The sequence below is a fragment of the Panthera pardus genome, unplaced genomic scaffold (genome assembly GCF_024362965.1).
Source record: "Panthera pardus isolate Hobbes unplaced genomic scaffold, ASM2436296v1 HiC_scaffold_9, whole genome shotgun sequence".
NCBI lineage: Eukaryota > Metazoa > Chordata > Mammalia > Carnivora > Felidae > Panthera > Panthera pardus.
The window spans coordinates 6672925-6697746 of record NW_026527024.1 but is presented as its reverse complement, the minus strand read 5'-3'; the positions used below and the strand labels follow the sequence as shown (position 1 = coordinate 6697746).

General features: G+C 48.0%; 1 protein-coding gene across 2 annotated transcripts in view; it reads right to left on the bottom strand.

The window, feature by feature from the left end:
• Positions 1-4567: 4567 nt before the first annotated feature.
• The window catches only part of UBE3C (ubiquitin protein ligase E3C), a 118956-nt gene continuing 98701 nt past the window's right edge, over positions 4568-24822 (bottom strand). For both annotated transcript variants that reach the window (XM_053898740.1, XM_053898739.1), the window contains 4 exons: positions 22021-22209; positions 21857-21923; positions 14448-14578; positions 4568-4906 (listed from right to left, as the gene is read on the bottom strand). In XM_053898740.1, coding sequence (XP_053754715.1) covers positions 4736-4906; positions 14448-14578; positions 21857-21923; positions 22021-22209 — 558 coding nt within the window. In that variant the 3' untranslated portion in view covers positions 4568-4735. The remainder of the gene's footprint in view (positions 4907-14447; positions 14579-21856; positions 21924-22020; positions 22210-24822) is intronic.

Below are 24822 nucleotides of genomic sequence, written 5' to 3'. Positions count from 1 at the left end.
GAAGGACTGGGACACTTCAAAAATGCAGACTTGTGGGGGTGCCTGGGTGGCTCAGTCGGTTGAACGTCTGACTCTTGATTTCAGTCAGGTCATGACCTCAGGGTCGAGCCCCGCATCGGGCTCTGCACGGACAGCTCGGAGCCTGCCCGGGATTCTCTCTCTGCCCCTCTCCCACTCACACTTTCTCACCCTCAAAATGAATAAATTAGCTTAGAAAAGATGCAGACTTGTGAGTTCCTCCCTGGATCACCTCGTTCCAGTCTGGGTAACACCGATCTAGTGTGACCCTGCATTCCCTGATGGCAAAGGACGGACTTGTGCAGGGCTCTGGGGGCCACGGCCACGCGGGAGTTAGAGGTTCCCAACTTTCAAGTTAAAGGGCACGTCCACCGTGCTGCTCCGCCTGTCGGATGGCGTGGTGAACTTCGCCTCTCGGCCTCCAACAGAGGCTCATGTCCCCTAGAACTTGTGAATGGACACTACTTGGATAAAAAGGTCTTTGCAGATGTAATCGAGGATCTTGAGGTCGCTGGCTTATCCTGGGGCCCTAATTCCACTGGACAAGCGTCCGTAGAGGAGAAACGCAGACAGAGATTTGACGCGGGCAGATGTGACTTCAGCCCGGGGGCGTCAGCAGCCACCAGAAGGGGGAAGGGGCAAAGAACAGATTCCTCCCCACAGGGAGCCTCCGGGCCTCCAGCACTGAGAACAGATGTTGTTACGGGCACCCGTCTGTGGTCACATTATGGCAGCCACGAGAAACTAGTAACACGTGATCTTAATTTTCTTTAAACAGATCTTCCCAAGCTTCGGCCGTCTGTGCAGCCATAACTCGGTGCCCTTGTATCCCTGGCTGGCTCTCCTGTCCCGGGTCTAAGCCTTCATGGCATATTTACTGCCCTGCCTCAAATTCCCCAAACAGCACCGACCTGTTGCCTAGCACTGTGTCCTCGCAGAAGCTTCTGGTAACGACACTCACCAGTTCACAGCCCGTCCTGAATTTGAAGGCGTGCTTCTTTCTGCCCGCAGTTCTGGCGGGGGGCTCGCTTTAGCTCCAAGACATGCTCAGACCCCGTGTTCCCAATAATCCCACAAACCTGCACAGTGAATTCAAGATCACAGGGCTGTGTCCCACGACACAGCGTCACTGTGTCGGGCAAGTGACATGGGCTGTTCTGGACGATGAGCCTCCACGTGTGCGCCTGCTTGTCCACAGTGACCCGGGGGCCTCCGCCGCTCTGCCCGCTGGGGACGCCGCCCTGGGGGCTCCTGACGCAGGCTGCACGCCGGCCAGAAGGCGGGCAGGTCTTCAGCTCGCTAAGCATCGACTGTGAAGAAGCCACAAGTTACATGGCGAGTGGTTGGTCGATACGAATAGAAGCTAGTGACCATTTCTGAGGGACACTGCCTCTTTTGGTCGCCTGGAACCCAGACCTCAGCAGCCCATCTCTGCAACTGTGCTGAGAACCATCTTTCCAGAACAAGAACGGAAGGGAGGCGAGAAAGACGCAGGCGAAGAGGTGAGCGGGTGGGTGGCCGTTCTGTGCCCAGGCTGCGGTGCCTGGCGGGGCCGCTGCACTTGGGAAGGCTCGGACGGTTGCTGGGGCGTGGCTTCCAACGTCCGCAGCCTGTGGTGACAAACCACGCAAGCCCACAGTCTTAGATAAGGTTCCACTGCGCTGCAAGCACGCTAAAGTGAAAGCATGTTTAGGGTTCCCATCAAACCCTCGTAGCGCCACCGTGAAGCCCAAGCATCCAGATCGTCCCCGTTTTCTCAGACACACGAGCTGAGCCACAAAGTCCTTCGGCTTAAGAACTCACCCTCAGGGTTTTCTGGAAGCAGGGAGCTTGGCATGGCCCGCAGCCCCGGAGCCCCCGGAAGACTCCCACCTGTAGCCGGCCCGGACCATCTCGGCTCCCCAAACCCTCCCCAAGAGGACTTTTTTGAGAGAAGGAAAGAGGCCACCATGTCCGGCCACCACCAGAGCTCAGCCACGCCCCCGGGCCGTCCGGGGAGTGGTCTCCAGGGGAAACCTGTCCTGTGTCGTACGAGCGCGGCCGTGGTACTCCAGACAGATTATTCCACAATCGTAACGCTTTCTGACCCGGCACGGATGAGTCTGAAAGCGGGTTGTTTACATTTCTGGGCTTGTGGAGGCCTTGGCTGCAAGAGAATAGCTAATTATCAGCTTTGGTTAGCTTATTTTGGGCTCCTATTCTAGGCCCCGGATTTCTATTTTATTTGCATTCTGTTCATCTTTCTTTGAAGTATGAGACAGCTGCAACTGGAAACGGTGTCATGCTCACCAGTCCCCCCTTCAGGACGTTTCCGGAGCCCTTCCTGTGCTCCAAATCCCGCGAGCATCCACAGGTCTGCGAGGCACTGCCTCGGTTCTCCGTCACGCTGAACAGCGTGGCCGTGCCCACAACGCCTGACTGCACGGACCGAGGGCTGTGCTCGCCGGGGGCGGTGTCACGGGGCTCCCGAGGGCCGCACGGTGCCCGGCCGGGCACGCACCCCATGCAAGCCGCGGGGCGGGGGCTTCGCCAGCACCGGGGCAGGATGTGGCGGCCAGAGCCCCGCGCAGCGATGACGCTGCCCTCGGGAGCTTCCACAGGTTACCGGCTGAAATCCATTTGCAGGGACAGCTTGTGAGAAGTGCCTGGCCTAACCCCCCGGGACTCGACGTTCAGGTTCGAGCACGGAGCTACCAGCAGTGTGCACGAAGTATGGCAGAGCAAGGAGAGCGTTGCCTCAGGTACGATTTTTCTCAACAACGTCCTCTTCGGCCCACCAAGAGGCTGGGAAGGTGGCGGTCACTCCCAGGCAGGGGGCTGTGCAGTCAGGTCGCCGGAGGCCGCGGGAAGGGCCGTCACAGGTCCGTCTGCCAGAGCCTCTCTGTGCGTTCCGACGGCAGGCGCTCCTGCGGACTCTACCGGGTTCGCGGGAACGATCACAGGCTGCTGTCACACGGGTCACCTGGCGCCATTCGAACGTCCGTGACAAAACCAGCGCATACTGAGGATCTTGGTCGTTTCAGCAGGGCAGACCACAAGTATCACAATGACTTCGGTGGACTCCAACACAATGTTGGGGAAAAACATTTAATGCAAATATGTAACCACTGGAACATACAAATAAATAAGCTCAGAGCAGCTGAGAAAAAAAACCGAAGGAAGTAGAACTGCCCATCCCCCCTCAGTCCCAGATAATCCATTTTCAAAATACGGATAATAAAATATACAAAATAATACGTAAAGAAGATACAGAACATTCACCATAAACCAACCTGAAATAAAAATAAAACCAAGGACAAACCCTAATTATTTTATTTCTGTATATCAAGACTACAAATAGCATTTAAACACTTAATTTATTATTCAAATTACGAAATTATACATTTTGTTTTGATATGATCATTGTCTTAAAAGTGTCATTCAGTTTCCCCGCATTTAAAAGCATATTGCTAATTCTGGTCACTTCCACAGCACGGCCCCCAGCCCCGGTGACAGGAAATGCTGGGGGGGGGGGGGAGTAGCTGCTGGGCCCTCCACGCCCCCCTCCACACTCCCCTCCACGCCCCCACCGCTCCCCTGCTCCCCTGGTCGGGAGGGAGGGCCGCTCTGACGCACTCCGCACTCCGTTTTCAGAGACCGGAATCACCCAGCAACAAGGAAGGTCCCGATAAAGTGCCTTTTTAAGAGAGAGTTACCGACGCCCCTCCCCTGGGCCCGCGTGGGACCGGCCGGTCTTCCTCCAGAAGCAGCACCTTCGAGAAGCGGAGGGCGCAGGGGAGGGCGCAGGCGGCGCATTACCCCACGCATCGGGGGGGGGGGGGGGGGGGCGCGCGTGCCCCGGGGTAGGAGGGCGGTGGGCCGCGGATGGCCCGGCCACAGCGGGCCACACTGAGTGCAAAGCCGCAGCCGCCCCTTTGGTTCAAGTGACTCCGATGCCAGTGTCTGTTCTCCCCACGTCGCCACTTCTCAGAGGCCACGCGTGCCGTGGGGCCTGGACGAGACCCTCCCCTCTCCCGGGAGCTCTCCCGCCACAGCGTGCAGCCAGGAAGGGAAGAGGGATGAACGTCCCCTCGCACACACCCACACACGGGAGTACCCAAGCCACCACGGTGCGGTCCTCGGTACCCCGAAACAAGCATGCTAGTCCCGTGCAGGGGAATGGCTTAAACAGCACAAATAAAATATTATCACGTTGTGTATTTTCCAGACCTAACCACTTTGGGAAAAGGCAGCAGGAGAGAAAATGCCTTTCGTTTTAACAATTAGGATTGTAAACAATTCAGCCACACGAGAAGCAGCGGGCCCTGAGAGTGACGTCTCCACGTCTCAGACCCCACGTCTCTGCGGACGGAGCACGCGCCGCCCTCCAGGAGCCCCGCCAGGAGCCCCACCAGCGGAGGGAGGCTCGAGTCCACCAGCAAAGCCAAAGCTTCATCTTTGGTTAATTTCACTGAGTCGCCACTAGTCTCGAAACTGTGCTCTTGTTGGCAAATTACTAACGTAGCCGCATGGCACGTAACCCTTGTTATTCTAAGTTATCTGAAAAGCAGTGTCCGTGACTTACTGGACCATCTAGACAATGGAGGGGGTGGAATGAGGGATGGGGGTACGCGGAGAGCTGCGGGAGCCCGGCCCCAGCGCCCTCGGCGGCCGGGGGGTGCTGCCTGTGCTGCGGGCACCGGTCGGTTCTCTGCAGAGGGTCAGTTCCGGCCTCCGCTCAGCTCAGCTCGAAACCAGCAGCACATTCGATAGCGTAGAGAAGCTTACTGCGCAGAAGCGTCTCGTCGTAGAACTCGGGCAGCTTCAGCAGGTTCATGCAGGTGCTGGCCGTGGGGAGCCGCTCGAGGTCAGAGCCTCCGTTGTGAATGCAGAACGCGGGGTACAGCTCCTGAAAAGACAGGGGTGCACGAGGCGGCTTTAACAGGCAGGCTGTTGAATGAACGTCTTAAAAAGTACACAAAACTCACCAGCTTCAAACAGTAAAAAGTTGCTGTGGTCACATTTCCCCAAAAGACTTTCGGTGTTTCACCGCACCCCAGACTACACTCCGTGCAGGGAACAGGACGAGAACAGCGCTCATTCATGGGAAAAATAACCTGTTCGGTAAATAGGGCCTCTAAGGCATTGTGTTTCAGTCTTTTGAAAATCTGTTTAAAATTCAAGAAGCTAAGAGGGTGAAGACTTGAATACAGAGGCCTGTTTGTTTCTGTGGAAATGTGGGAAAGAAGGCACCCGGGGCAGGGAGGGGGTGGGGGGGGGGGGCGGTCTTCTCCAGACCAGCACACTCTGCAGGCAGGCGGGACGGCCATGTGGATGGGGGTAACAGAAAACAAGGACCAAATTCACTCAAAAACAAAACAAAACAAAACAAACCCCCAAGAAACAAATTCACTCAAGAGGGGAGAGAAAGGGTTAGGGTGGCTCACTCGGTTGAGCGTCTGACTCTTGATTTCCGCTCAGGCCATGATCTCAGGGTCGTGGGGTCAAGTCCTGTGTCAGGTCTTCGATGAGCATGGAGCCTGCTTGGGATTCTTCCCCTGCCCACCCGCCACTCTTTCTCTCAAAATAAATACACATTTAAAAAAAGGGGGGGGGGGACAACATCTAAATACCAAACGCAAAATGAAACAATGAGCCTGTGCACTGACGGCTTTGTCACGCAGGGAGGCATCATCCCGAGTGTGGTTCCAAAGCCGCGGTCGTGTTACACGTAAGTAGTGCACATGCACAAGGGACTGTAACTGTGCGGTCCTGGGACTCAGCAGGAGATGAAGCCAAGGAGAGAACTGAAACCGAGACTATCAGTGGCAAAACAAGATGTAAATACAGAGTCAAATATAAGCCGATATTTGAACTGGAAGTCTCAGTTTGAACTTGTGATATATGTTTCTCTTCAGGGGAGAAAACACCATTTCCTAACTGTCCCCTGCAAAGGCCGCAAACAACCCCCACGTGTGACAAGGAACAGACTAAGCACGCAGGTTTGGTCTGTAGGAGCCAGGCCTCCTGGGGGAAATCTGGATTCCGCGTGGAGCCCAGAAGCGCACACGACACGTGTCACCATCTGTCACACCAGAAAGCAAGAAAGCCTCCCCGAACTCCGAGGGTTAAAGGGCCCACCTGAAGGCACCCCCGCCCACAGGAGGGCACTCTGAATATCAAAAAGAATGACAGCAACGGCCTGAAACGCAGAACACGTTAAGGCCCGAGCGTTCACCGTGGTAGTGAGGGAACCAGAGGTACGCCTGCCTGTAGGAGATGTGGGCTCACCCACTCGATATTCCGAACACTGGAAGCTGAAGGGTGATCGTGACTTGTTCACAGGGGAACCAAACAGTTGAAGAGAAAAAATAAAGTTTTTCTTTATAGAAAATTCCAGCTAATAAGTGAACAGATGAGGCAGCGGGAACACAGCTGATGCAGCTGTCTCACCCCCGGTTACAGAGTAGATTCCGGGGCGCCCGGGCGGCTTGGCCGCACCCCTATGTTACAGAGTGGATTCAGGGGCACCCGGATGGCTCGGCTGGATGGGTGTCTGACTCGACTTCAGCTCAGGTCGTGATCTCGCGGTTGGTGAGTTCGAACGAGCCCTGCGTCAGGCTCTGGGCCGACAGCACAGCGTGGAGTCTGCTGGGATGCTCCCTCTGCCCCTTCCCCGCTTGCATGTGTGTGTGTGCGTGCTCTTCTCTCTTTCTCTCTCTAATAAAGACACACTAAAAAAGAAAAAAAAGCCAGGAATGGATCTAGGGAGTGTCCACAAGTGGCCTCTGTGACAGACGGCCAAACCAGCGACCCCAGGCACGCACGCCGGTCTCAGCACCGCGCACTGCTGACTCCCCGGCACCAGATCCGTGGTGCTCAAGTCGGAAAATGTAGAGTGGACGTCATCTATGCAACGTTACCGCCAAAAGAGGACAACTCAGATCTGGAAGCTGATGAGACCTCTCACGATCCCTAACGAGATGCAGGAGGAACGACCCAGCTCCTCCAGTAATCAGACCACAAAGTACCAGACGAGAGGGAGGCGGACGGCACAGACCAGAAAGAGAAAAGAGCAAAGCCAGGCACCAAGCAAGCACGGCAGACGGCCCGGGGCTTGTCTGTACCGGGAGCACTGACGGTACCAGGGGATTAAGGTGATTATTTTTTAGACCTGATGATGTCACTCTGGTTATTTTTTAAGGCACGGTGTAAACATTCTCATCCTGCTGTCCCAGCTGCCCAGCCCCCGTCCCCTGAGCAGTAATATTTGGGAGTCTTAAGCATTATCCCACAGAAATTAGTGCATATACAAGAAAATATTTTCTCCAAAATCTATAAAGAACTTTTCAAACTTAATACCCCCCAAAACCAAATAATCCAGTGAAGAAATGGGCAGAAGACACGAACACTTTCCAAAGAAGACATCCAGATGGCCAACAGACATAAAAAGATGTTCAACATCACTCATCATCAGGGAAATACCCATCAAACCCACAATGAGATACCCCCTCACACCTGTCAGAATGGCTAAAATCAAAGAAACACGAAAACACAAGAAACAACAGGTGCTGGTGAGGATGTGGAGAAACGGGAACGACGTTACACTGTTGGTGGCAATGCAGATTGGTGCAGCCACTCTGGAAAACAGTGTGGAGGGTCCTCAAAAAGTTAAAAACAGAACTACCCTGCGACCCAGCAATTGCACTAATAGGTATTTATCCAAAGGATACAAAAATACAGATTCGAAAGGGGTACATGCACCCCAACAGCCAAACTATGGAAGCAACCCAAACGCTCACCCACTGATGAATGGATAAAGAAAACGTGGTGTGTGTGTGTGTGTGTGTGCGTGTGTCACACACACACACACACACACACACACACACACACACACTGGACTACTACTCAGCCATAAAAACCGAAATCTTGCCATTTGCAACCATGTGGCTGGAGCTAGTGTTTCATGCTAAGAAAAATAAGTCAGTCAGAGAAAGAGGCCATATGACTTCACTCCTGTGTGGAATTTAAGAAACACAACAGATGAACATATGGGAGGGGGAAAGAAAGGAAAACAAAAGAGAAAGGGACACAAACCATAAGAGGCCCTCCACAGTAGAGAACAAACTGATGGGTGGGGGATGGGCTGGGTGGGGGATGGGTATAAGGAGGGCACTTGTGCTGAGCACTGGGTGTGGTATGTAAGTGAGGAATCACTGAATTCTACGTTTGAAACCAATATTGCACACGGTAGGTTAACTGACTAGAATCTAAATAAAAATTTGAAGGGGCGCCTGGGGGGCTCAGTCGGTTAAGCGGCCGACTTCAGCTCAGGTCATGACCTCACAGTCCAGGAGTTCGAGCCCCACGTCGGGCTCTGTGCTGACAGCTGAGAGCCTGGAGCCCGCTTCGGATTCTGTGACTCCCTCTCTCTCTCTGCCCCTCCCCTGCTCATGCTCTGTCTCTCTCTGTCTCTCAAAAAATAAATAAACGTTAAAAAAATAAGAAAAAATACATAAAAATTTGAAAAAGAAAAAATAGAAAAAAAATTTTTCAGGGGGCCTGGGTGGTCAGTTGGTTAAGCATCTGACTCTTGATCTCAGCTCAGATCTTGATCTTGGGGTCGTGAGTTCAAGCCCCATGTTATTAGGCTTCATGCTGGGTGTGGAGCCTACTTAAAAAATTATTTTCTCCCTCCCCATTTAAAAACTATGAAATGTTGGGCGCCTGGGTGGCTCAGTCGGTTGAGCGTCCGACTTTGGCTCGGGTCACGATCTCCCGGTTTGTGGGTTTGAGCCCCACATCGGGCTCGTGCTGACAGCTCGGAGCCTGGAGCCTGCGTCGGATTGTGTGTCTCCCCCTCTCTCTGCCCCTCCCCTGCGCATGCTCTATGTCTCTCTGTCTCTCAATAAATAAACGTCAAAAAAATTAAATAGGTACATAAAAAATATGAAACGTTAACACAATGCGTACGTACAGTGTGGTGTGTAAGTCTTCCCTTGATAATGTGTCTTTACGATCTTTCTCTATCGATCCAGCTTCCTGCTTCTGAGGCTGCACAGTCTTGCACTAGATGTGTGCAGCAGTTTGTTGACGGGCATTACTTATTTCCTTATTTTTACAAATACTGATGCTGTGAATAAGCACGTGCTTCAGTTATTTCACACCTGTGCAGGCGTATCTGCAGGCTAAACTGATCAGGCAGGCTGAGCGTGAGACCTCTGGAAATGCCAGTCCTTCGCTGGCTACAAATGACCGGGGGCTCCATCCTTCTCTTACACACAGACATTCATCACACATAGGCCGGGCCTTCCGTGTTCTCTTCCAGCGCGGACGCAAAGATGTGCAGACGGTCTTCACCCCAAAAGCCTGAATCTGCTAACTCTCGGGCACGCGTGGCTTTCGCGCTCCATGACTACAGGATTCCAGACACCCAGTGTGCCGCACCCCCTCTGTCCCGGTGCAGAACACGGGGCCCAGAAAACAAAACGGCGGCCTACCCACACGGGTGCCGGGGGAGGGGGTGCGGTTATCCAGAACCAGGGTGGTTTCAGCTCCGGGTCAGTGCCCTTCCTCCCCAGAGCTGGGACAAGAGAGCCCGTGCTTCCGACGCCAGCGCCCAGGCAGACGTACGACCCGGCCCCTGCTCACGCGCACACCCGCTGGCACCTTCTCTGAACCCTCCTCTCCAGGCCATGACCCGCGTAACTGTCCGTGAAGGCCAGTCTGGCGCCTACACACCCACACCCCGTGACCTCCACCCCCAGGACTGTATTGTGCACCAGCAGTCGCAGACCTGGACGGAGGTTTACGCATGAGGATGGTCCCCACACCAGTAGGAAGGAAGGCTTGTAAACAACTGATGGAACAGGAAGTAAACTGTGGCAAATTCACATGATTGGACATTAGGACGTTTATTAAAAATATTTCAAAGATGACTTAATACGAGGAAAAATGACCCTGATGTAACGCTGAGTGAAAAAAAGGCCTACATGACTGAGTACACAATCAGCTTAAATTATATTTAAGAATTATGGTCAAACAGTATAAAAAATAATTACCTACCAACCACTGTAGTGGAAACGAGCGAGCAAAATTGGAACCCTGTCCCTCCTCTGACGGGGACTCCAGGAGACCATGTCACCCAGCACGACAGGCACCCAACTGGCCCAAGTTGCATTCCAGCCGGTTTCATTTCGTTTATATGTTGAATTTAGTGTGTATTTTACGACGTGGGCAAAACCGAGTTAAGAGAACAGCCCAGAGAACACCGAATGGAGACTTACACGGTTCTTACCAATCAGCCCCTGGACATCTCTCCACAGTTCAATGAAGAACTTCGTTTAGGGAGCCTGGGGGGCTCAGTTGGTTGAGCATCCGACTTCAGCTCAGGTCATGACGTCACGGTCCGTGAGACTGAGCCTCGCGTCGGGCCCTGTGCTGACAGCTTGGCGCCCGGAGCCTGCTTCGGATTGTGTCTCCCTCTCTCTCTGCCCCTCCCCTGCCCCTCCCCTGTCTCTCTCTCTCTCTCAAAAATGAATAAACATTAAAAAAAATTTAAGAGGTGCCCGGGTGGCTCAGTCTTTAAGTGTCCGATTGATCTCAGCTCAGGTCATAATCTCACGGTTTGTGAGTTCAGGCCTCACATCAGGCTCTGTGCTGACAGCTCGGAGCCCGGAGCCTGCTTCGGATTCTGTGTCTCCCTCTCTCTCTGCCCTCCCCCACTTGCACTCTGTCTCTCAAAAATAAATAAATGTTAAAAAAAAAAAGGCTTATTTAAACAGTATACGTGGCATACGGTATGTGCTAAAAACCACTGTCTTTTAAAACAATTACAGTTCAAAAAAAATAATAAAACAATTACAGTTCAAAAAAATAATAAAACAGTTACAGTTCATATGCTATTTCAAGTGTCTCATAAAAGTGTCAAAACAGGATCCAAAAGAGAAACAGAAAAGATATTACATTTATTATTTAGCCTTTTGAGTGCATTGAGGACAATAATTTTCTGCAATGCTTGAATAAACTGCGATGAAAGCATCACACGGTGAGATACCAGGGCAGGCGCGGGGAAGGAGGGCGAGCAACGGCCTGGGCGGGAAGAGCTCAAGGGCATTTGGAGTAAAATGTCCCGGTTTGGCTTTCTGTTCAGAATGCTAACTGAATTTCCCACTTGGAGTCTTAAAAGTAAAAAAAAAAAAAAAAAAAGAAGTTCTTCACTGCAATCTGAGTCAAGGGCACTATTTCGTGCATTATTAAATAGAGCACAACGGGAATTTGCATTAATTCAGAGTAAGAAAAACCATCAATTTGTTATGTGGCCTGATGGCAACTTAACAATTTTCTACAGCGCCGTAATGACCTTTTTGTCTGTAGCCATCGCACTCATTGAACATATTAAACTTTAATTAGCTTTAGCAAGCGCTGTTCTCCGCCGCTAAGCCGGCGCTAAGGAGTCTCGTGACCTGTAAATCACGCACGTCCGCCTCCGCCTCGCGGTCCTCCACCCGCGGGCCGCCCTCCTCCCCCACCTGAGTCCCGCCAGCCTCTCCGGGCACGCGGCCCAACTGGAGAGCACACACAGCAAGGTGACTTCTTCCAGCTGCGGAGTCTAACTTATGACGGCTGCAAAGATGTTTGAAAACTCTACATTAAATTCTACATTTAATAGGCTTTAGATCATTGAAAAAAATCCAAGATAGGAAGACTGTCTCATAACTTCCACAAGTAACGCTCATGTGACAGTGACAACTCAGTTGTGACTGTGTGGGGTCCCCAACAGGGGACAAGAGGGTTTTCACTATTTGGGATTCAAAAGCCAACATAAAGCCCACACTCCTCCCTCCAGCCTGCAGCGCTCCCATAGGCCTTTTACACAGACTCCCGCACTGGCTGCTAAAATGGCTGGAACCTTCCAAACCTTCCTCTTCCAGCAAGACCCCTAATTTTTACTGGCCTGGGACTAATTAACCAGGCGCTGGCAGAAATCTCTGGGTCCTCCACTCAGTTTTGATGGGAGCAGGTCCTCCAAACTTCCCTTCACGAAAGTAGGTGCTTAATTTTTTTTTACCTCTAGGTGTGGGGGTCATTTAGAAACTGGAAGATACTAGAAGCCTGGTTTCTCATAATGAATGTTACCGATAAAACTACGTAACGGTATTACGATCTTCATATGGAGAATTTTGTTTATAGAACTGTTTCCATCACCAGATGATGATAAAACTTGGTCCAGTGAACACCCTCTCCGGGGTCCGAGGCGTCCATGCACTTGTGCACCGGCCCCTGCATTCTTCCTGCTCTGTGGGCCCCCACATGCAACAGCCCCACACTCCACGACACGCCCAGCAGGAACCAAGAAGCAAAGACACGTTTCCTTCAGGCTGTTTGCCTCATTTGGTTCCTGGTCGGTGCTGGCACATAAGGCCACAGGGCAGGTTCACACAGTTGTTTCGGGGGCAGGGCTTACACGCCGAGTCAGAAGCATCACTCAGTCTTCGTGAATCACTGTTTCGGTGTGTCGCTTGTGCACAGCAGAGTTTTTAAACCCTTTAACACATGGCGTTATTCTATGTATATTCATTGTTGGAAGGGGTCAGCCTTCTCTCATTAATGTTAAGTGTCTATTTTATGATTCTGAGTGCTGTTTTCTACATCTGGCTACATCTGTTTTCTACATGTGGCTGGTACCGTTTGTCTTGTTTTGGATGCTTGCTTTCTCCCTCTCTGATAATGTGGAAGACAGAAAAGTGATTTTAGTTCTGATGTCACTATTACTCACGAACAGGTTTATCTTCATATCCTAACTCATCACCGCTTCCAAACTGTGAAGTGTCAACGACTCAGGTCCTGTGGACAGTAAGACCACTGTGCTCATGCCCGCCCCTCTCCCATTTCTCCACTTGCTGGCTCCAGCTCTGACCGCACAATGGAGATGCTGTATGAAGCTACTGATGTCAAGTGTTCTTAAAGATTTTTTATTTTTTTTTATTTTTTTTTTTTTTAAGATTTTTTATTTTTAAGTTAAAAAAAAAAGTTCATTTGAGAGAGACAGCACATGAGCAGGGGAGGGGCAGAGACAGAGGGAGAGAGAGAGAATCCTAAGCAGGGTCTGCACTGTCAGTGCAGAGCCCAATGTGGGGCCCGAACTCACAAACCATGAGATCACGACCTGAGCCACAATCAAGAGCTGGACGCTTAACTGACTGAGCCATCCAGAAGCCCCAAAGATTTTTTTATTTTTAAGTCAGCTCTATACCCAACATGGGGCTTGAACTCACAACCCTGAGATCAAGAGTCGCATGCTCTAGACTGAGCCAGCCAGGCGCCCCTAATGATGTTGATTGTTTAAAAACAGCTTGATTGAAGTGCAATTTACATACCAGAAGTTCTCACTTTTCTACACTTTTGAAATAATTTCAAAGTAGACATTTAAAGAAAAGAATAACATAGGTTATTGGAAGGTGCAAGCCTGCCCGATGTCTCACAGCACGAGCTCATCTGACTGATACCCTTCTGTACTGCACACACACACATGCGCGCGCACACACACACACACACACCATTGTGTGTCTTAGACCACTGATGCTGCTTTAACTTACAATGAATAAGGGAAACATACTAACTGTCCCTTAACCAATTTTAATCACTAATATTAAGGTGAATTATATGAAGCAATCATTAATTGTCAGAAATGATAAGTAACAGTGAATAACCAGGGAGAAATATACCACTGACCCATGAACGATACTGGTCTGAACTGCATGAATCCACTTCTATGCAGATTGTTTTCAATAAATACAGATCAGTACCACAAAGGTATCTTATCTTTTCTTACGATTTTAAATTTTCTTTTCTCTGGTGTACTATATAGTAAGTGTACGATGTATAATATATATGAGACACGTGTTAATTGGCCATTTGTTATTGGTAAGGCTTCTCGTCAACAGCAGCCTATTTAGTAGTTAAGTTTTTGAACAGTCAGAAATTATCCGTGGGTTTTCTATTGCATGGGGGGCGTCAGTGCCCCCCAACCCCGTGTTATTCAAAGGTCAAGTGCACTTTTACTCATACCTTATTCTTCCCAAATACACTACATCAACATTTTTAGCTCGTGTTTCCTTCAGTAGGAAAACCAGCTTACGATGCATCACAGATGTAGGACACTGGTCATTCATATTCCAGTGAGCCCACCAGCCTGCAGGGCCTGTCCACGGGCCATCATGATCACGCCCACCACATCAACAGGTCAACCCTGGGCCCAGCACCTTCATATACAGTAACGGCCAATCCTTAGTTGATCTGGCTCAAACACCTACTAACGTAACAACACCCCGGAATCTGGGGTTATAAAAGCACTACGCTGCCCGGAAAACAAAGGACAGATGGGGCCTGCTGGCCGTCCTCGTTGGTTACAAGTTGGAGCTCAAAGCACATGGCACAGAAGCCCTTACCTTGAACCCCAAGAGAGGGGGTCGGGAGCAGCTGGTTACAAACTTGAGCAGTTTGCGCTTCTCTTCATCCGTGAATCCTTCCACAACTCTCCAAAAGACTTTGATCACAGGATGGTCAGCAGAATAGCCTCCTAGGACAACGGGAATAAATGTTTTACTAAAAACAAGGTAATTGCAAAAGGAGGATTCTCCCAGAAACAGCAGAGCAACAGACTGCTAAGAGTGATCCACCTTCGTCCGCCCGCTACAGTGATGGGCGCTGGCTTGTGGCTGGAAGCCAGCTCTAGAGACACCCTTCTTTTCCTCCACGTACGTTCCATGCCTGACATGGGGCTTGAACTCACAACCCTGACTCAAGCCTGAGCCAGCCAGGAGCAGGAGCCCCTGGAGACCCCGTTCATTCTGCTCCTGGGAGATGATGGACGAGTACATGAGGGGACAGAAACCTCCGGAAGGCCCAAATACCAAAGGCCAGAATGGGAAACACCCCACCCCCCTGAGATGGGCCCGGGCTGCAAAGGCCTGGGTTCTGACTCCTCTGCGGGTTGAAAACCCACCTCCCCTGAGCAGCAGACCCTAACTAACAAAGGATTTACACAAGAGTCACAGACCTGAAAACAGCACACTCTGGGGTTTTTATTTCTAATAGAGATAGTTACTTGGCCGACATGATCTTAGGGTCTAAATTCATTTTATCACCCGCCCTTGTGACAAGAAGGCACAGACCATGGCTACCAACCCACCCCAGCCCACGATTAGACCACTATTCTTAAGTGTACTATCTGCTACTTACAGCTTTTAATCTAGCTAAGTGCTTCCTAAAACTGAAATAATTGCTATATATTGTTCCCTCATTGTTAATATACTACAGAAATAACATCGATAAAATATCTTAAGTGCATTAATTGGCACCAAAATGAATATGATAATATTTTAAAACCTATTTACTGGAATAGCTAAGATCATTAAAGGTACAAGCTTCCAGTGCAGACAGGGTAATGCAAAACAACCCAAGACAATTTCTTGGCAAAGAAGAGGTTGCATTGATTTCATTTTTTTAAACTTATGACTTGATAGTGTGGACAAAGTGACCTTAGGTATTATGTGCCTTTACATAAACATTAGAGTTCAAACTTCCAGCAACAGAAATTAATTGTAAAGAGACACATCCACATATTTATATACATATGAACATGAACATGTTTACATCAATATATACATATTCATCTATGTAAACGTGTCCACAAATTTAGTTTTACAACCATGTCCACAATCTACTTCTGGAACATTCCCATTTCCTCAAAGGAATCCCATGCCCCACTACAGACAGCCACCGTCCGCCCTGTCTCTGTAGGCGTGCTCTTAGCGATGGCTCATCTACACGGGAGCACCAACCATGCTCCGTTTCCATTACCCCGTCAGAGCTACCTCGGAGGAAAGCTTAGGAAATGGCACTTGGAGGACAGAGAGGTCTGGGTAGACTGTGGTAAAATACCTGACATAAATTTCACCATTTAAGCAAACATTTTTTAAGTGTACAACTCAGTGACATCAATTACATACATAGTGTTGTGCAAGCACCTAAGTCCAACCAAAATGTCATCACCCCAAACAGAAACTCTACTGGGCAGCAAGTCCCCATTCCCCTCCCCCAGCCCCAGTGACCTCTAACCTACTTTCAGAGTCCAGGAATTTGCCTATTCTAGGTATTTCATTGAAGCTGAATCATACAACAGATGCCCCTTTTGTGTCTGGCTTATTTCACTTAGCATCGTGTTTTCAAGATTCATCCCTATTATAACTTTTCAAACTTGGCTCCTTTTTAAGACTTCCTAATACCCCACTGTATGGATGTGTTTACCGATTCATCTGTAGATGGGCATTTGGTTGTTTCGCCTTTCGGCTACCGTGAATAATGCTGGATGAACATGCATGTGCAAACAGGCTTCAGTCCCTGCTTGCAGTTCCTCTGCGTCTGTACTTAAGAGTAGAATTGCTGGGTCATATGGTAATTCTATGTTTAGCTATCTGGGGTGCCACCAAACCATTCTCCATAGTGGCTTTTTTTACATTCCCGCCAGCAACGAACAAGGGTTCCAATTTCTCCATATCCTTGCCAGCACTTGTTTTCTGTATGCGTGCACATGTGTTTGTATGTGCTTAATAATAGTCCTCTTGATGGATGTGAAGGGTATTTCAATATTGTTCCGATTTGCATTTCCCTAGTGATTAGTGATATTGAACACCTTTTTGAGATTACCGGTTGTTTGCATATCTTCTTTGGAGAAATGTCGATTCGAGTCCTTTGCCCATTTTTGAATCGCTTTGTCTTTTTGTTGCTGAGTAGAAGAGTTCTTAATATATTCTGGACACACATATACATTTCTTCTGCATATTTTCTCTCCTTCTGTAAGGCTGGTCTTTTAATTTTCTTGATAATGTCTTTTGATGTACAAAGTTTGTGATTTTGATAAAGTCCAATTGTTGCTCATGCTTTTGGTATCATATCTAAGAATCCAATGCCAAATCTAAGGTCATGAAGACTTACCGGTGTTCTCCTAGGACTTTTATGGTCTTAGCTCCCACATCAAGGTTGTTGATCATTTTGGGTTCGTTTTTATGTACAGTATGAGGTAGGAGTATGGCCTCATTGTTTTGTGAAATTCCAGGTGTTCTGCATTTAACTTTTCAAATCCCTGTAAACTTTTTCAGAGAGGCTCCACTATTTTCCATTTCTCTCCGTGAAGAGGGTTCCAATTTCTCCATGTACTCCCTAACACTTGGTACCGTCTCTTCTTGATTATAGTCTTTCCAGTGGGTGTGTAGTAATGTCTCAAGGATTTGATTTCTATTTCTCTAATGGTTACTAGTGTTAAACATCTGTTCATGCGCTTATTTGCTTACGGGCCATTTATATGTATCTTCAGATATATATAAACCCCAAAACCTGGGGGTTTTTTTGGCCATGTTTTTAAATTCGATTGTTTGTCTTACTGAGCTGTAAGTGTTCTTTATATATCTACAGTAGACAGAGTCCACTGTTACATGTATTACTTGAAAATATTTTCTCCCCATCTGTGGCTTATCTTTCATTTTCTTAATAGTAATTTTTGAAGCACAAAAGCTTTAATGTTGAGGAAGTCCAATTTTCTATCAATTTCTTTTTCCTGGATCATGCTCTTGGTGTACAATCAAAAACTGTGTCTAATCCAAAAGTCATGCAGATTTTCTGCTTTATGTTCTTTTTGAAGTTTTATAGTTTTGGTTTTTACCTATTGGCCTCTGATCCTGTTGAGCTAATTTGTGCATACGGTGGCGTGAGGTAAAGGTCTAAGCTCATTTTTTCCCACGTGGATGTTGTCCCAGGGCTATTGTATCATCAAGTGAATTGTCAACTGACCATAAATATGAGGATTGTTTCTGAACTCCTGATTATGTTCCATTGATCAACAAGCCTATCCTTGTGCCAATACTACAATGCTTTGATTACTGTGGCTTTAGAGTAAGTTTTAAATCAGAGTATAAGTCCTATAACTTTGTTCTCGTACAAAATTATCTTGGCTATGTTAGGACCTTTACATTTCCAAATGAATTTAAAATCAGCCCGTCGATTTCTATAAAATGACTGCTGGGATTTTGGTAGGGGTTGCGCTGAATTTGTGGATTAATTTGAAGAGAACTACATCCTGACATACAGAGTCCTCTGACCATGAAAATGGACCATCTCCCCCCCCCCCCCCCATTTGGTCTTCAATTTCTCTCAGCAGTGTTTTTACAGTTTTCGGCATACAAGTCTTGCACGTACACTTGCTTTGCTAATTTTGTATTTTATTCTTTGTGATGTTACTAGGAATGGAACTGTTTAATTCCATTCTGGGTCTGCACATAAACACAAAATTGGTTTGTGTGTACTGATCTGTGCTGCCACCTGCTGAAACTGTTTCTTAATTCTAGTTGGGTTTTTTTTGTCATGCTATTTGTGAAAAAAGTCTTACTTCTTTCACTGCTCCTTTCCAAGCTGAAACTTCCCTCCCTCCCTCCGCCTTACTGCACGAGCTAGGAAGCCCAGTCATGTGCCTCGGCCGCGGGCAGGAAGCATGTAGACCCTCGCCACCGTGTGCGGACGCTGTGCGCGTCCTGAATTGGGCTGGGAAAGCTCCCCCCTGTTCCCAGTTTCCTACGAGTTTTTAGTCCTCATTGGGCAGAAGATGCTTAGATGCTGAAGAGAATAACTTGCTTTTCTCTCCTTCCTTCTGCACCTGCTGACACGGCTGGGCCGGTTCTGTTCCCGTGCCAGCAACACCACATGTCCCATTAATATACTGTCACATGTTAAATTAACCTCGCATTCATGGGATAGAAACTACTCAGCGGCCGGACTCAGCTTGCTAATATTTGGAGGATTTTGCATCTATGTCCCTGAGGGATATTAATCTATAATTTCCTTTCCTTGGGTTATTTTTGTTTGCTTTTGACATCACGCTAATACTGATCTTTGAGGAGAGAAAGCCTCTCTTTACTCAGCTGTAGCTGGAACTCATGTACAGGATGTTTTTAAGGCTTAAATACTGTTCTGAAAGAAATATTCATTTCGTAATATTTAGAAAAAAGAGAAGTACAATGAAAAAAATTGCCTGTAATTTCATTAATTGTAAATGACTGTTATTTTGTGAAAATGAAATGACTTTATTTATTCTTATTAAAAATTTTTTTAATGTTAATTTATTATTTTTGAGAGAGACAAGGTGCAAGCAGGGGAGGGGCACAGAGAGAGGGAGACACAGAATCTACAACAGGCTCCAGGCTCTGAGCTGTCAGCACAGAGCCCTACGTGGGGCTCGAACTCACGGACCGTGAGATCATGACCTGAGCCGAAGTCGGCCGCTTAACCGACTGAGCCACCCAGGCACCGCTTATTTTTCATTTTGTTAAATAAGCTCCAAGCCCAACGTGGGGCTTGAACTCATGACCTTGAAATCAGGAGTGGCAAGCTCCACTCACTGAGCCGGCCAGGCACCCCGAAACTGAAATGACTTTAAAGTTTTCTTGGCTGTAGAAAGTAAATGATGTAGGACATAATAGATTAAATAAAGAAAGGGAAATAAAACTTTAAAACAAGCAGAAATGACTAATCATCTCACAACCACTGCGTGTTTTTGCTCACATCTTACTCAATTTCATCTTTAAAGATGTGACGTCACATGGAGTGCACTGTTTCATCACCGGGTTTATTTAAGGCTATGTTTTAAATTTCCTAAGATACATAAAATATTTTTTAATATTCTATATACATATTAAGTAATCTCTACACCCACGTTGGGTGTGAAGCCTACTTAAAACTCAACAAACAGATCAATAAAATAAACTCCATTCAGGTAATAAAGATAAGAATAAATGGCTCACAACTGTAGGTTTTTTACAATATGTATTTAAGATTTGGAGAGTTTTCCATAGGTGAGAAAAAAGACTGGAAGGGTAGAATTATCCTCAACCAAACTAAAAAATGTGTGCCACTTCCTAACTTGTCACATTTCCCCTGTGTACCCTATGCGTTCGAATTCCATCCCCCCAAATCTTCATACCCTTCAATAAGCAATGTAACTTCTGGGTTTCTCTCATTAAAAACACAGAAATATGCACAAAGTTGTTTATTACAGTGGGAGGTTAAATAAATCACATATATCCAAAAATGAACTACTGGGACCTCATCAAAATAAAAGCTTCTGCACAGAGAAGGAAACAATCAGCAAAACTAAAAGGCAACCGACAGAATGGGAGAAGATATTTGTAAATGACATATCAGATAAAGGGTTAGTATCCCAAATCTACAAAGAACTTATCAAACTCAACACCCAAAAAACAAATAATCCAGTGAAAAAATGGGCAGAAGACATGAACAGACACTTCCCCAAAGACATCCAGATAGCCGACACATGAAAAAATGCTCAACATCACTCATCATCAAGGAAATACAAATCAAAACCACAATGAGATATCACCTCACACCTGTCAGAATGGCTCACATTAACAACTCAGGCAACAACAGATGTTGACGAGGATGCGGAGAAAGAGGATCTCTTTTGCATTTTTGGTGGGAATGCAAGCTTGTGCAGCCACTCTGGAAAACAGTGGAGGTTTCTCAAAAAACTAAAAAGAGAACTACCCTACGACCCAGCAATTGTACTACTAGGCATTTATCCACGGATACAGGTGTGGTGTTTTGAAGGGACACATGCACCCCCATGTTTATAGCAGGACTATCGACAGTAGCCAAAGTATGGAAAGAGCCTGAATGTCGATCGACGGATGAATGAGTAAAGTAAAGTGGTATATACATACAATGGAGTATTACTCGGCAATCAAAAAGAATGAAATCTTGCCATTTGCAACTACGTGGATGGAACTGGAGGGTATTATACTGAGCGAAATTAGTCAGAGAAAGACAAAAATCATATGACTTCACTCATTACGCTAATGAACGTAAGGGAAGGGAAACAAAGATAATATAAAAACAGGGAGGGGGCAAAACATAAGAGATTCTTCAATATGGAGAACAAACAGAGGGTTACTGGAGGGGGGATGGGCTAAATGGGGAAGGGGCATTAAGGAATCTAGTCCTGAAAGCATTGTTGCACTATATGCTAATTTGGATATAAATTAAAAAAAAAAATTAAAAGAAAAAAAATAAAAAATAAATCACTACATATGTATCTAATATCGAAAATTAATTGCAAGAAGAATAACAGCTTGGAAATATCTTTTTTATTTCTGGTGCTAAACAAACAATGTATACTATAAATGACGTATCACTATAAACAAGAATTATACGCTATGATTAAGAAAAACTCGCCAAAATAACAATGATTGTTTTAAGGATGCTTTTTTTCTCTTCACTGTTCTTAAATACACATGAGGTTAATTTTAAAAAACTTATAAATACCCAAAAGATACACCAATTCGATCTTTGAACAATCTCATTACGGTTTTGTTATTTCTCTGACAACTAATGTTTCTGCGCATCTTTCTATGTGCTCATTGGCCATCTGTATATGTTCCTTTCGGTTTTTCATTTTCTTGAAGAGCAGAAACTTTTAATTTAATAAAAAAGTAAATAGGGGCACCTGGGAGGCTCAGGTTAAGTGTCCCACTTTGGCTCTGGTCATGATCTCGTGGTCTGTGGGTTCAAGCCCCACATCGGGCTCTGTGCTGATAGCTCAGGGACCGGAGCCTGCTTCGGATACCGTGTCTCCCTCTCTCTCTCTGCCCTCCCCGCTCATGCTCTGTCTCTCTCTCTCCCCCGCTCATGCTCTCTCTCTCTCAAAAATAAACAAATATTTAAAAAAAAAAATTAGTTTAGAAACATCATCTGGAACATTTTCAGGAACAAATAACTAGTACTGACAACATACCTGAATAGTTTGTAAAGGATTTTAGGTCCTCAAGACTTATGGGAACTTGTGCACCAGAAATCAATACCTGCCAAAGAAAAAGCAAAAAGGCCAATTTGTAAAATTTGAGACGGATTTCAAGAACGCTTCCTCGCGTCACGAGACAAGTGCGGCTCCAGAAGTACCTGAATCTCCTGCTGGTCAAACATCCGCAGCCACTCCAGGTTCAGCACGTTGGCCAGGCCCTGCCGGAAAGCCAGGCAGTGCTGGCGGATCTGGCGGTTCAGTCTGTAGTCCGCTACGAGGTGGATATACGCGATCCTGTTGGCGCTGGTGACAGGGATGTCTTTTCCACCAAATTTTAGTTCAACTACCTGTGAACGTTAAAATCGGGGTCTGAAAATCCCAAGTATGACTAGAGTGAAACAATTTCTTCAGAGACACTTGCCGGTGCTGCTGCGTCGCGAGAATAAAAGCTGGGCGCCTGGGGCGCCCCAGTCTGCGTCGGCGCAGACGCCGCTCTCGTGGGACTCTCCGAAGCCCGGCATCTCACCGTTTCAGATCAGCAGCCACCAACGCCTTCTCCAAAGCACTAAGGAATGACGCGACAATGTAATCGTGGCAACTTCATTCTCAAAAATTAGGAATCGCGAAGGGCAAAGGTATGAACCAAAAAATGAACTTAAATCAAAAGCGATTCAATCTGGAGAAAATACAGCTTAAGGAATGAAGGTTGCGGTAGAATAATTGTTCATATTTGTACAAACAGCACGTTCTTCTCTTTGTATTTCCATCACGTTGGTACTATGAAGTACCCTATTTTTTTAGAAAAGATTTTATTTTTAAATAATCTCTACACGAACATGGGGCTCGAACCTATAACCCCAAGATCGAGCGTCGCACGTTCCACCGACTGAGCCAGCCGGGCACCCCTGAAGTATTTTAAATGTGACTCAGAGGACAGTGGCAACATCAGAGGTAACAGACCAGCGCGTTCCCGCGTATCTGAACTGAATTCCCAAGAACGAGTGGTTACCGTCACGCGGGCACGTCACAAAACCTGCAGGTCCGGCACACGGTCACTCGCGGACGCGCCAGGCGGGGGCAGAGGCCGGGCGCCGGCTCGCCCGCCCACTGCAACGGACACCCGCGAGTCCGCTGGGCCCCCGAACCGCTCTCGCCGTTGGCACAGCGGTGGTATTTTCAATAGCGTCTCACACACCAGAGGGGACGACAGAACACCAGACGATCACGAACGCGCAGGCCCGAACGCGCCTTCTAAGTTCCTCGTTTCCTAGCACTTAAACGGGAGAAACGCACTCTCAGGTGCATCCGGATGACGGGGAGACAGCGAATCCACCGTAAGTGAACGAAGACATTCCAGAGCCACCGCGGAGGCGGCCCCCCTCCGGGGCAGACACGGCACCTCCTGCTCACGTTCCTCCACCGCCTGCGCTTCTCCTGGGACCCGTCACATTCCATGCGGATGGAGGACGGTGGCACGTCACCCCGGTGTCTCACCGCTTGGCACAAAGGCCATTTAAAAATCTGCTGAAGATGATAAACTCGTCCCGTGCCTGACGGCCCCACGACCACCTCACTGGGTTTGCTTTTCCCAGATGGCACGTTCTAGGTGACGCCCCCCTTCTCACTGATTCCCGTTCTCCGCGCTCCGCACGCACGTCTCCCGCACGTCTCCAGCCGGGGACAGGCCACGACGCCTCCCGTGCTCGCCGTCCGCTGGCAGGCCATCTGTGACCCGGGCCCCAGGAGCTCGCTGCTCTGTTTTCATCTCAAAATCCCACCCGTTCCTTTAAGAGGACTGCCAACAGGTAATAAGCGAGGGTGTACTGAGTGACTCGAAGACAAAGGACCCACGAAACCGTCAGTTGAAGGATTCCCAAGCCCCAGCAGCCCTGCCTGATGGGACGGCCATGACCTTTCCAGTGACTCTCTGGGCTACACCCACACAACTTCCCACGTTCCACACCGTGTCCAGCTGCCCTAGGATCTCAGGTCTGAGAGCATATTTAAAGCTTTCAATCTGGAACCAGAGCAGCTCTTACAGCCAGAGCTATCTCCCCGCTTCGGAATGTCTGCATTCACGGCGTGGCTGCGTGCACGGGCTCCCCCCCCCCCCCCCCCCCGCCTCCCTCCCTCACTCACCGGAGCGGACGGGGCCTCACTCACTCACTCACTCACCAGAACAGCTCATTTTACCCTCAGCGCAGCAGACGCACCCTCTGAAAATGAGGACGGGCCTCTAGGACTTGCCCAAGGCCACAGCACAGCTGCAAAGCCAGGGCTTCAACAGGGTCCTGGGACTCAGGTTCACGCTCTCCCACGTTACAGACGCCCATGCCGGGTCCACGTTAAGCCCCGAGTGCCCGCTCGGGAGAGCTCTGGGTACAGGTTAGCAGGCTGAAGTCTCACGTTCGTTTTCCAGCAGGCTAACAAACAGCCGGACTGATTATACCAAAGGAAACAAATTGGGGAGGAACACTATTATTTGAAAAGGGAAGATTAATTAACATAACCTGCCAATGTAATGAAGTAGCTGCATATTACAAATCTTTAACTCGCAGTATTTTATAAATGGAAACCTGTATGAAGGCCCATGTTTTTATACCCATCTCCATGGGAATCCATAAGATACCCCCAAATTAGCTGCTTTACCAGTGACTTTCTAAATTTTTCTCATTTGACTCTTTAGTATAATTATTCTTATGCACTGTCATCTATAATCTCTTTATCCAGTGGGAATTTCTATGAGTAATTGGAACATCTTAACTTCACACTTTTGCTTTTAATAGATTCCAATATTATCAGTGGTGCTTTAATGGAACTCTTACAAATGCGACATTTCACTATTACCACCTATTTCAGAAGGAAAAATGGGAAATACTCCCATTAGCAAAGGCCGTGGACAGGTCATCATAAAACTGACTGCCCTAGCACTTTTATTTCGTTTTTAAATCATGCCACCA